Source organism: Sceloporus undulatus, unplaced genomic scaffold (genome assembly GCF_019175285.1).
Source record: "Sceloporus undulatus isolate JIND9_A2432 ecotype Alabama unplaced genomic scaffold, SceUnd_v1.1 scaffold_13, whole genome shotgun sequence".
In the NCBI taxonomy this organism is placed as follows: domain Eukaryota; kingdom Metazoa; phylum Chordata; class Lepidosauria; order Squamata; family Phrynosomatidae; genus Sceloporus; species Sceloporus undulatus.
Window position 1 is genome coordinate 4,625,677 of NW_024802935.1, and position 12,961 is coordinate 4,638,637.

General features: G+C 39.1%; 1 protein-coding gene across 2 annotated transcripts in view; it reads left to right on the forward strand.

Moving 5' to 3' along the window:
- The first annotated feature begins 2,512 nt into the window (after positions 1-2,512).
- The window catches only part of LOC121917248 (myosin heavy chain, cardiac muscle isoform-like), a 115,973-nt gene continuing 105,524 nt past the window's right edge, over positions 2,513-12,961 (forward strand). The window contains exons 1-5 of one of the 2 annotated variants that reach the window (XM_042443015.1): positions 2,513-2,645; positions 5,029-5,132; positions 7,561-7,704; positions 8,941-9,097; positions 12,684-12,711. In XM_042443015.1, the coding sequence (XP_042298949.1) occupies positions 2,555-2,645; positions 5,029-5,132; positions 7,561-7,704; positions 8,941-9,097; positions 12,684-12,711 (524 nt within the window). In that variant the 5' untranslated portion in view covers positions 2,513-2,554. The remainder of the gene's footprint in view (positions 2,646-5,028; positions 5,133-7,560; positions 7,705-8,940; positions 9,098-12,683; positions 12,712-12,961) is intronic. The other variant, XM_042443016.1, reaches the window with a different exon arrangement.

The window sequence follows — 12,961 nt, forward strand, 5'->3', positions numbered from 1 at the left end:
TCCTTCTAAAGAAGCATGTATTCATAGTCTAGGAACCTGCAGCATTTTCTTTCTGTAAAATATTTTATGCTGTTAAATTGTGAATGTTTTAATTTTGATATCTATAAAAGCAGAACATAGCTTTAGTTGCTCTGCGGTGCTGCCAATGAATGTATGAACTGGAAACAGTTGCATCTGCTGAGACTTGCAGAGTCAAAATGTGGAAGAGCCACATTTCTTTTGAAAGGAGATGGGTTCCTTGTTATGCTGAGGATGGACTGATTGTGTATTATATGCAAGTCAGACTTTTCTTCTTTCCAAACATCTTAGGGAGCTTTTCCATTATACAGCTTAAACATCCTGGTGGATCAGTTATCTACAGAATGCTTAAGTCAGAAATGAGCTGGAGTCCCTTAGGAAATGCACAGCTTATGCCAGTTCTTACTGATTCCAAAGAAGAGAAAACATTGGCTGAAATTGTGGAGCACAGCAATTCATTTTTTTCCTTTCAATTTTTAGTGGGGAAAAAAGTCATTTGAACTTTTCAATATATTTAACTTCATAAAATATACCTTTTCTTCTCTCTTCCTCCCTCTTTCTGTGTCTATATACTGCTCCACAGAATCAAATCCCTTTCCCTCTGTCTTTCAGCTGCATGCCTATATTTCTGCTCATTACCCAACAGCATAGGTTAACTTTCTAATGACAAATATATCATCATAGTGCAAGTACATGGCATTATTCCTGGAGAATCTATGAAACTTGGCTAATATTTACAGAGTTCACCTAGAGGCCTCAGTGGATGGAAAGGCTGCTATAGGAGAGTTTATTATGATGATTTCAGGATTGAATGGACTAAAGTCAGTCTGGCTCCATTCCTCTGCAAGATTTCCTGGGAGTAAACCCAATTAAATATGGTGGACCTTGCACCTGAGTAATGTTAACTAGGCCCAAATTGTCAGTCTCTGAGACATTACTGATAGAAGAAAGGAGTTGTGTTGCATTTTCTTAGCTCCAATAATACGGAACTGGAAGTTTGGGTCAATTGCTATCGATGTGGCTGAAAGTTAATGAGACCTGCATCACACAAGGGTTATGTGACCTTCCTGCCCTCTAGTTTTAACGAGGCTGTCGTCTTGTAATATCATGCACTGTCTAAGCCTTCGTCCGAAATTAAGGAGGAATGACAAAAGCTTTTAAAAAGGCATTCATGCACATGGGAAAATGGTAGGAAGAAAAGGTCCCCAAATTAAACCAAAAGAATATTTTGCTCCAAGTATTTCTGCAGAAAAATAACCTTTGGGGCACCGAAAATGCTGATAGTACTGACTGACAAAATCAAGTGCCAATTTAAATGTTTCAAATGCCAAATTAGTATTTGCTTGAACCGGAGATGAAAATACATCACAGCATCAGATTCTGGATCCAAAGGGAGATTCTGAATCCAGAATTCTCTTTGAGTTTCTTACATTTCAATAGTTTACAGTCATGAATGCCATATGTCAAACAAATTACAGTTTTGTTTCTTTCATCTTATTGCTCATTTAAAGACGGTTGTCATTTCAGGCAGAGTGAAAGGGATATTTCAGGACTTCAAGGACAAATATTAAAAAATAAAATGCGATGAAGTTTTAAATGTTGCTGGTCTCTGCCAGTCCATGAGCAAAACAGGCTATAGCATCATTACAGACTGTTTTGTCTATATAAATGGATCTTGCGTTCAGTGAGAAAGAGAGAGCTTTCTTTCCCTAAATTCCCCAAGGGAATTTCCATCTTTTCTTCATCAATTCTGGAATATAGGAAAACCCTCTTTGATTTACGGCAGCTGAGAAGTTGTTTTAAAAGGAAAAAACACACCGGTTTCCTCTTACAAGTGTACAAAAATTTTAAATCCTGAGATGAATACTGTCACATGTTCTGCTTAATGCTGCTTAGGCACACTCAACTGGGAATAAGTTCCAATGAATGAAGTAAAGAATGTGAATAAACATGCTTAGGAGTCACTGTTAATGTACTGTGTGCTGGTCTTTAAGGCTCCAAATGGCTCTTTTAATTTTGGCATACAGCTTCTGTATGCAGCTTCTAGCATTTTGACAACACCCAGCTTCTTTATTCAAAGAGGACTGGTTAGTCCAACCACAGGTCAAACAATTGTAGAGAAAATTATTATTTTCATTCCAATTTCCCAGTTCTGTTTTTTCTCTCCTATTTTGAAGCATGTTGTTTACTTTTAATTTGATTTTGAGCAAAACTGATTAGCTGCAAAATGGTTGCAGTACTGCTTTATTTTTGATCTCAACAATGGATAGTGTTCTTTCTCCAATGCAGACAGCTATACTACTTGGATCGCTTGTCATTCTTTTTCTGATCAGTCCCAAGTCCAAAGATGTGTAGATTCTCTGGGGTAAATGTATTTACACAATATTAATGTTAAATCTACCCTGGTAACAGATGTTTTGTTGAAGTATGTTATATCTTCTACCTTTTAACAGTTATATACTTCATCATTTTGTTGTTGCAGGCTAGTGTGCTTCATTTCTCTTTTGGGAGTATACACTTCAGCTTACCTGCCAAGATGATGGACATGTCGGAATTCGGGGAAGCGGCACCCTTCCTCCGAAAAAGTGATAAGGAGATTATGGTGTTGCAGACTGTGGCCTTTGATGGTAATATCTTGATTTACCATTTAATCTGAACTGTTAGATATGAATTGGTGGATCTGGTATATATGTAGATTGAGACAGACATTCTTTTGTAACAGTACAGTGCTATAATAATGGATTTTGAAGTGGAGGTTCTAATTATACCAGTCCTCATAATCACATCTCCACTTAGAGTCCAAAGATAAACAGCCAGTGGCATCCCTATGGTTGGTGTCACCTGGTATGTGTGGGGGGATTGCTTTGCCCTCCACTTGCTCAGTGAAACCACTGCAGTCCCCCAAGCACTCCAGGATCCGGCATGGCAGCACCGGACCCTGAAGCCCCCCTGCCTGCAAGCCCTCCAGGATCCAGTGTGGCTCTTGGAAGATCTGGAAAAGATCTGGAAAAGATAATTTTTTTGCACATGGGTCAAGTATGACCATCTCATCTCGGCACATGCCTCTAGACAGCAAAAGGAAGAATACACAGGAACGTGGTGGAGTTTCTCTAAACGCTAAGAACCACCTCAAATCAACATCATTTGGAACGCGTTCACAAACATTTAATTGGACTAGAAAGGAAATCAGGGTCATTTGTGATTCATGTGACTTATGTATTCAACTATGTCTTTCCTGTACAGTGAGATCAAAAAACCGTAAAGGGCATCCAGTGTTAAAATCTGCTCCATGGGCTTATGGGGATGATGTGTTCTGACATCTCTGAATCTGAATTTTTAGTATGAGGTTATTTGGCTCCTTGCATGGATGCATTTTAGAAATAAAATGCTCTGTAAGTGACTTGTGCATTTTTAAAAAGCAAACTTTTACAAGAGTAAAAATGCAAACTTAAAAACAACTCAAGCTCTACGTATCTTGTTTGGTCCGCGAAATGCACATCCATTTTGTTCAGAACTTGGAAAGCATTATAATTGCAGTTCTGGGTCCCCCCACCCCACCTCAATGGTTATAGTTACAGTTATACTCTTATAGCTATACTTTTAAAAACTTTTTTTAGTATACAAAAGTAACTAAAAGAGACATTTTTAAAAAATAAAACACTACACGCTGGCCCCTGCCCCGTGCTACAAAACACACTTGCACAGTGAGCCCACACACCCTGTAAACATACAAATAGCTATAAAAGCTAACACTGGGAAAAATAAAAGTATCCATCATTTCAAAACTGTAATGTAATTCAGTTATCTCTTAATTACTGGGGAAAATAATTAATTATGAGGGAGATACTGGTAAAATCACCTCTGAGTATTCCGTGTGCTAACAAAATCCTGTCAAATTAATGGATTTGCCACAAGGTAACAGATTTTGTATGAGGACAACTAGATACACACTGAATAGAATTGTAGTAGTCGATCCATTTGCAGACATAAGGTGCATCCACTAAGTGCTGTAGTTCCATCCTATGGAATCCTGGTGTTTGTAGTTTTACAAGATCTCTAGCCTTCTCTGCCAAAGAGTACTGGTGCCTCACAAAACTATAAATCCCAGGATTGTGTAGGATGGAGCCATAAAAGTTAAAGTGGTGTCAAACTGCATTATTTATACAGTGTAGATGCACCCTTGGTCACTGAACTGTTGTTGGGTCAAGCAGTCTCAAGTCGTTTCTCCTCCGTCTGAAAAGACCTATGGTAGTATAGCTGTGTGGTCAGGAGCTATGAGCTATAAGCTGAAACATGCCTGATTAAAAAATCCACATGAGCTGTTAATTTACTCCGTATCTTAGGAGAACTCATCTTTGTGCTTCAGTATCCATCTATTTTGTAAACCAGGTCTAGCTTACCCCATGCAACTCTCCCAGTTTGGCAGGGATAGTCCTGATTTCCCCCCCACTTTTTCAGCTGCCGTTAAAATATCATGATTTCTCTCTCCTTCTCCCACTTTCCCACTTCATGCTCAGTTTAATTCAGTGGCTATAAACTAAGGGCTTTATCACACCACCCCTTTTCTTGCTGCAATCAATTCAAAAAGTTTAAATGTCAATGTACCGATTTTATTGCAGCCATCATCACATTGATTTTCTTTTGCGTGACTGCAGACTGCTGCCCCTATTGTGATCCCTCCTCATCCTCTCCCTGAACTCCACCCCCCCTCCCTGCTGGAGGATATGACAAATCTTGGAAAAGTTACTTTTTTGGACCACAACAAAAATAAAAGTAATAATAACTTGGGAGTCAAAAAGTAGTAATTTTCCCAAGATCTCAGTGTGATGATACTGTCTTACCTTGCTGGGTTTTTGTTGACATTACTAGGCCTATTAAGTGCTTTGAGAAGTTAGAAAAATAGTCTTCTTATAGGAAATTAAGTGAAATGATCATTATAGTAATTTAGCTGTTATTTGTTAAGTGCTGAATGTGTTTGCATTACAATGGAGGAGTCATTTTATTTTCTAGGGAAGAAGAAATGCTGGATTCCAGATGATAAAGTAGCTTATGTTGAAGGCGAGATAAAAGAAAGTGGTGGTGGCAAAGTCACCGTTGAGACTACAGATGGGAGGGTAAGGAATCTCCACCCTGTTAGATTAGTCACAAGAGCAAAACCTATCAGACATAATGCGGGTAGAAAAACAGGTTTTGCTGCACACAAACCAAGGCTAGAATCACTTAAAAAGAAAGAAGTCGCAATTCAGGGAAGGGACAGGCCCACAGAAAAGAGAACTACACATATAGTTTGAGATTTCAGTGCTGTTTTCATCATAAGTGATCCCACTGGTACAACTGAACAGGCAAGCCTCTTTTGAAAACTGACCAAAGGTTTATGTACAGCAGTGGAGATTGCTCCAGCTCCATGTTTATTTATTTTCTACATAGCCATACCATTTTTTCGATCTATGGCATAGAGCTAAACCAGATATGAGCAAGCTGTGGCCCTCCAGATATTGATGAGGTATTGCTCCTATTGCCCCTCTTGCCGACAGTCAGTCTGGACTGGTGTGTGTTGGAGTCCAACAACCTCTGTAAGGTCTCAGGTTCCTCAGCTCTGGGCAAATCTAGTTTTCCAAAGGCCTCATACAGTTGCTGCAGAAACAAGTGTGGCTACCTGACTCTCAGCCTGAGAGGGATCATACAGAGATGGCAATTGTATTAACTGGAGTTTGTAGTCAGGGGTAGGGAAAATGAGGGCCATGGATTGTATATGCTCCCCAAAAACCTGTGAATCCACAAATTTTGGTGGGGAGGAATCTGACTTTGAGCAATTTTCACCCCCTCTCAATAGCACAAAATGGGGAAAAACTGCTAGAAGATGTAGCGATTTTTCTTCCTCCGCTCACTCGTGGAACTTATGTTTCCCCACAAGGCCTTTCCTTTGGGTGAAACCCAGTGAAAAATGGCAATTGGAAGTGGCTTGTTGCCACTTCAGATCATAGGATCATAGAGTTGGAAGAGACTCCAAGGGCCATACAGTGCAACCCCCTATCATGCAGGAACACACAATCAAAACACCCCCAAAAGATTCACCATAATGCATTGGTGTGGGCCATGGAGGCCAAGTGGCAAACACTGGCCACCACTCCCTACCCAATTGCTCACTCTCTGGTTTAGGTGTATCAGGAGCCTCCTTAAATCTGTGAAACAGGTGGAATTTCCAGCCCCCTTCCATCATCTTTTCATGACAGCTGGAATTACTGTATACAGGTGACTCACATGGGGGACTCAGTTCACAAAGGTGGCCTCTTATTACTTTGGCTGGGCTCAAGTCCTCCTGGCAGCCACAGCCAATTCCAAAAGCCAGTTTGCATTGGATGGGATGAAATAAGTGAACAAGGCTTTCAACATGTTTTTACATCACCTATGTGTAAGAGTTGAAGCACCTGGATAACTAGATGGGCAAATGTAGCAGGTCCAGAGGCTAGTTTCTTTCCCCTAGGACCATACCCAGGGCCAAAAATGCTGAAAGGGAAGAGGCAAAGTGGCCAAAAATTTACTTTTGAAAAATGGGTAAAAAATTCTAAACACTGTGGGCAGAAGAGTGGCAACTTACTGAAAAGGTCTTCTAGGGGCCCTTCTGTACTATATACAATTACAGCACTTTTACAGTGATTTTTTTTTTTTTTTTACAATTACAGCTTGCAATTTAAGGAGAGTACTTAGAAATTCTCAGCCCGAGAGCTTTCACGTGTGACTCACCTACAACCCCCAGGAGGCAGCAGTGACAGCTAAAGTAGATTTGTAGTGCTATAACTGTGTAGTGTGGCAGAAAAGAGACAGTTTAGGAAGTCTAGAGCAATTGAAAGACACAAAAACAGCCTTGTGATCCAAGGGCCACACTTTACCCACTCTGTTTTACAGCAAAAGCACACAAAATATGTCTTTAAAAATGTTAAAACACACAGGCAGACATATATAGAAAGCAATAATTAGTAGAATTTTAATAATTATTCATAGCAACCTCATAAATCATTGTGAATAATATCTCTGTGATGATTATTTTAAAAAAAGATAATCCCACCAGATATATCTCCAACCAGTCTAACATTCAATGAGCACCAGTCTGAGAAAGGTTTTCTTAAACATTTTCTGCCTTGTTTATTTAATGCTTAACAGCTTCAAGCCAACCCTTTGTTGACCTACACTGGAGAAAATGGATGGTATTTTGCTTATCACACCTGTTCCTTATGTTTCACCATATCACCTTTTTTCTTTTAAGATAGCCACTGTTCTCACTGGGGTCTGAACCCATGGTACTGCTGACAACAGTAGGTGGCAATAATTTTAATAGTTTAAGTAACAGTTTCCTTTGGATTGATAGTTATCTCAAGAAAATTTTTATTTAAGGGTGTTGAAAACTGTTTCATTTCCATTTTCTTTTGTTGGCAATCCAGTCCTGAAAAGATACCTTAGCTTACAGTATATTTGAGACAATCACTTAGGAATAATAGTTGGGTGGAAAGGCTGCCATCTCAATGCTCTCCATTTTTCTTTTAGACAGTGACTGTGAAGGAAGATGATGCTCAACAGATGAACCCTCCGAAGTTTGATATGATTGAAGACATGGCTATGCTGACCCATCTCAATGAGGCCTCTGTGCTCCATAATTTGAACAGGCGCTATACAAACTGGATGATCTATGTAGGAATCATCCCCCTCCCATTTTTTTAATGTTAAAATGTACAGCTTGGGTTGCAAGAAAAATATCTAAATCCAAAAGCATATTCTAGATCAGTTGCCAATTTGGAAATGCTCCACATTCATTAGACATATTTTCCACTTGGCATGTTTTTAGAATATGTTTTGTTGTTATTATGTGCTTTCAAAAGAATTCTAAGCTATAGGGACCCTATCATAAGGTGTTCTTGATAAGATTTATTGAGTGGGAGTGTGTCTATTGCCTTCATCTGAGGCTGAAGCAGTGTGATTTGCCCAAGGTCACCCAGTGGGTTTCCATGGCTGGGTAGGGATTTGAATCCTGGGCTCATGGAGTTCTAGTCCAACACTCAAGCCACTACACCATGGTTTTTCCCAGAAAGTGTTTTGCCTATTAAGAAAAAAAGAGGAACCAAGCAAAATTAATACAGTATGTTAACATTTAAGGAGATGTACTGAAAACATATTTTAATATGGGTATACTAAAGAGATTATACAATAGGGGAGGGGAACTTCTAGTGTTTGGATCTAATGAGGATCCAGGACTTGTCCCTTCTGGAAGATAGAGTTTCTTTTATACCTGTCTTCCTCCTAGTTGGCAAACTTGGGGGAAGTATTTTTTTAAAAAATCATTTTTAGTGCAAAAGTTTGGATCACTTCAATGAAGAATCTGTATATTTATAGCGTACATAGATTTTCTTGTGCAGTCTGGGACCTTTTATGTATACTTGACTACAATTTCCATAATTCTCTAGTCCTGCACAACTGGAGCACTCCAGGTTCAAGAAGGCTGGGACAGAGTGTACCTAGCCTTGACCGTAAGAGAAGCTGTACTCCATGTTTACCCAGGCTGTATGCTTGCTGTATGTAAAATTTTATTGTTGGAGGGGATATTTTGGAACTGAATGTGCATTAAGAGAAATATCCAGAGTAAATGTTGCTGTAGCCAGATGATATTTCTGTTTTCCCATGAAATTCAGTGTTTGTAGCATAGGTCAAAACCTATAGGATTTAGATGTTTTTTGAATGCAACTTTAAAGTACCTGCTTTGTTACTTTACAAAAACAACAGTTACTTTGCAAAATTTATATCTACAGTGGTCGGGATGGGAGGTTGTGGAATTATTACTGCAACTAATCCCTTTTTTTAAAAAAAGAAGTTTTCAAGCTTTTGTTTCATCATTTATTAAGGTTCTTTGTGTTCATTTTGTTTCCCTTCTAGACTTACTCGGGTCTCTTCTGTGTGACAATAAACCCTTATAAATGGCTTCCTGTCTATAAGTCAGAAGTTGTTGCTGCTTACAAGGGCAAAAGGCGTTCAGAGGCTCCTCCTCACATCTTCTCCATTGCAGATAACGCATACCATGACATGCTGCGCAGTAAGTAATGTTGTGTATTCGCATGCATCTTATTTTAAGCAATGGAATCTTGGTTTCTGAGAAAAAGGAGTAGAATTGCCCACATACTGAGAAACGAATCTACCAGAAAAAAACAAACATTTAAGTGCTCTGTAAAGAGCCAATAGTCTACTGAACACAGTCAGAACTATGAATTTTAGCAGCACTTACATTTGGGATAAAGTGCACGGAATTGCTGGCTGTTGTGAAAATATAATTGATCTCCAAGGAGAAAGAGAAGGAGAACAGCGGAGATGATTTTTAGTAATGGTCAGCGTTTATCAGACACAGAACTATCATTGAGCAATCCTCACATCTCTGAATGATGTGAGTTCTACAGGCACAACACAAACTGGGGTTTAGCTTCCTTTTGAAGCAATCATTGGATGTGGATGAGTTTTTAAATATTTAAATTTGTTAACAAATTGGTTGAATTCAGTTGGAGGCACTGCCTAACTTTTCAAACAGTGAAGGTCACTGTAACATGATTTCTCCAGAGAAACCCATCCCAGCATCCTCTGATAACTTCTCTGTGTCTCTCCCCTCAAAAATGAAGTCTACTCCCTTATGCTCCCTTGTACAGAAGTATACACATACAAAACAGCCCTATATCATCCATATCTAGAGTAGAAAAAGGTCTGCTTTTGGCTAATTCAGAAGAGAAGATTGGGCTATCTTGTCAACTATTTCCGTAAGCAAAGATGTGCACAGCATTTTTGCCTTTGGCTATTAAAGGAATTTGAGTGCAATTTTTCATTCCATAAATCCTCCTCTGTGCAAACCCCAAAATTAAAATACCATAATCCAATCCGTGGTGTCTCAGGATCTAAATTGTTCACGTACCCCCTATCAACAATAGTTTTCTTACTGCAGTCTTTCCCAAATCAATGTTCACCAAAAATATTGGACAACAACTCCCATAATCCCCTGACAACACAGCTGGGGAAGGCTGTTCCATTGGCTTCAATAACTAGAGACAGTTTTATGCATCTACATACAGAGCAAGTAGCTTTGGGTTTCCTTTGACCACACTGTATATGTATGTGTTCGGTGCCTTTGTGTCAACTCTGACTTACGCCAACTTTACCATAGGGTTTTTGTGTTTTTTGCAAGATTTATTCAAAGGAAGTTTGCCATTGCCTGCCTCTAAGGCTAAGAGACTATGACTTGCTCAAAATCACCCAGTGAGTTTCCATGGCTAATTGGAGATTTGAACCCTAGTCCAACTCTCAAACAACTACACTATGCTGGCTTCCTGTATACGCTATTAGTCCTCTCTCTCTCACACACACCCATCTGGATTCAGCCTTTGGTTGAAATGGAACCCAAAATCTTTTTTCTTTTTCTTTTTTTTTTGAAACTGGATCCATGTAGCAGGAACATTTATTTTAAATGCCAGCAGAGCTTTTTTAACCTTTTCATTAAAAGAGATTAAGTTATGCACATATAAGTTTATCACTAACATCTGTGTAACTGACTTCAGTTGTATTCCACCCAAATTTCAGAGATAATGTGTCACCAATTCAAATCTCCCACATGCAGTAGAGCAATGATATAGCATGTGCAATGCTACCTTTAGCCAGAGCTAGAGCACATTGCCAATTTCAGCACATCAGATTTCCTCCATCAGAGGGCAGTGGTGATGCATGCCTGGCATCTGCCAACATTTACATAATCTTAGCTATTCTTCAATATTACCAAGGATTCTTGAAACCCTTTAATTTATTTTAAAAATTAAGCTGTATATAGTGCAAGGGACAGACTGCAATTTATGAATAAAAAGTAAAAAAGTAATGTGTTGATTAATGATGCAAAGACATGCCTTGTGTATTTTGTGGGATCTAGCTGAGCTTTCTTGATTGTTAATGTATGGTTTTCTTATTTGTTTTTCTTTTTAAGCAAAGCAAAATCTACCATGATGCCTGGCATAGCAATATAGTTTGTTCCCTTTATCTCTGCAATTATATAAGCCTCTGCTTGGGAAGGTGTGAGCTTACAGAGGCACAAAAAAAGGCATTTGTCTTTACCTTTTCCAGCTTTGTTTGTCTTGATCCCTTAAACTGAGTAAGAATTTATTTTCCTATCTGCTGTGTGTATTATTTGTTGATTTTGTATAGAATGGCAGTACAAGGGATCAAGACCTCTGACTCTGACCTACTGCATTTTTCAAATGAATCATGTGCTTTCCTATTTCAATTTCACAAAGTTCCCTTCTTTAACTCCAGCGTTCTTCTAAAAAGTGGACAACTGCAGCTGCTAGCTCAACATTGAAGGCTGATCCGTTAACTGACAAGAGTTTATCCCAAAGGAAACCAAGGGCATTATTTAATGGTGGATTTCTGCTGGCAAAACAAGGGACTCTAGTTTAACCAAGAGTGGGGCTACTGCACTACCCTACTGTAGTGCCTCCTTTCCCATGCATGTCTTAAACCAGGTCTGAGGGGTTATTCAGAGGGTGAAAATAATCCAGATAGAATCTGGGTTGAATCTTTGTTGTTCACATGCATTTTGAATGCATCTGATTTAGGTATTTTTGGAGGGTGAGTGTCAAAAACCCAACTTTGCTTGGGAGCATTGATCTCGGGTATTTTTCCAAGATTTTCTAAAAGATTTGCATTGTTGGCTGTGTGAATAACCAATGTGAATAGACCTGGGATAAACCAGAATAAAACTGTACATGCCTTGAACATGCTTCGAATACATCCATATCATCAATTCAAACGCTATGTGTGAGCAGCTGAACTCGCAGAGATGCACATAGCTGCACTTCCATAGTGTGAACAACAACTCCGGAATGCATGAGTGAGATTATTCGCTTCATTGCACTAAAAACGAATTTGAATAACCCATGAGAAACCCCAAAGAGATAGTTCTTGGGTGGTGTGGAGGGGAGGGGAAAAGAAATCTGTTGCCACTGCTAACTTAATGGTGGATTTAGCCTAAAAGGGAGCCCTCAGCTCCTGAAATTTGCTCTGAAAGAACCAAATCTTTCAATTTAAATGCAAAAGCTGAAGTTCTGCTATATATCCACCATGTAGTATAAGAGAACAGGTGAAAGAGAAACATCTAACATAACAGGATTAGAAATCCTCTAATCTGAATGTCTTTCCTTGACTGTGTTTTCCATGTCACAGAGTCTTTGATATGCTAATTACCCCTAACCTGTCAAAATCCCTTCTCCATTTGCTTCTCTTTGCTCTGTTCATTCCTGCTTCCTTTGAAGAGCTCCATGAATTTCAAAAACAGGTATCGCTTTCAGAATTTCTATCTAGAAATGGATCTGGTTAAATCATTTTTCATCTGTTTGGGATGGAGTCTTGCAGTCACCCACACAGCAAGAAGCAGGAGCTAAATCTTTTGAAAAGGCCCAGTGTGAGTTGGGTTTGCAGGCATTTGACCAATACATTTAATACTATAGTAAATGAGACATTCTTCTTGCTAAGGATTTATAAGGATTTCTGTTATGTTTCATTTCTATTCACATAAGAGATTTCTGTTCCAGTAATAATCCATGAAGCATATGCAGCAAGCATTCTTAAGGGTTCTTTCCCCCCCTTCTCCCTCACAGATCGGGAGAACCAGTCCATGCTGATTACGTAAGTGGATCTCTTCAGACTTATTTCATTTCTACTGATTTATCAGATTTATATCCTTCCTTTCCTTCAGTGAGCTTCAGGCACTTCACATAGTTTTATTCCTTCTCACTTTATTCCTACAACAACCCTGTGAAGTAGGATGGGTGGAAAGAAAGTGATTGACCCAAGGTTGCTCAGTGGATTTCCTGGATCAGTCAGGACTTGCTAAGGATTTGTTTAAGTTTCACAGGTGGAACTTGACTCTCCCAAT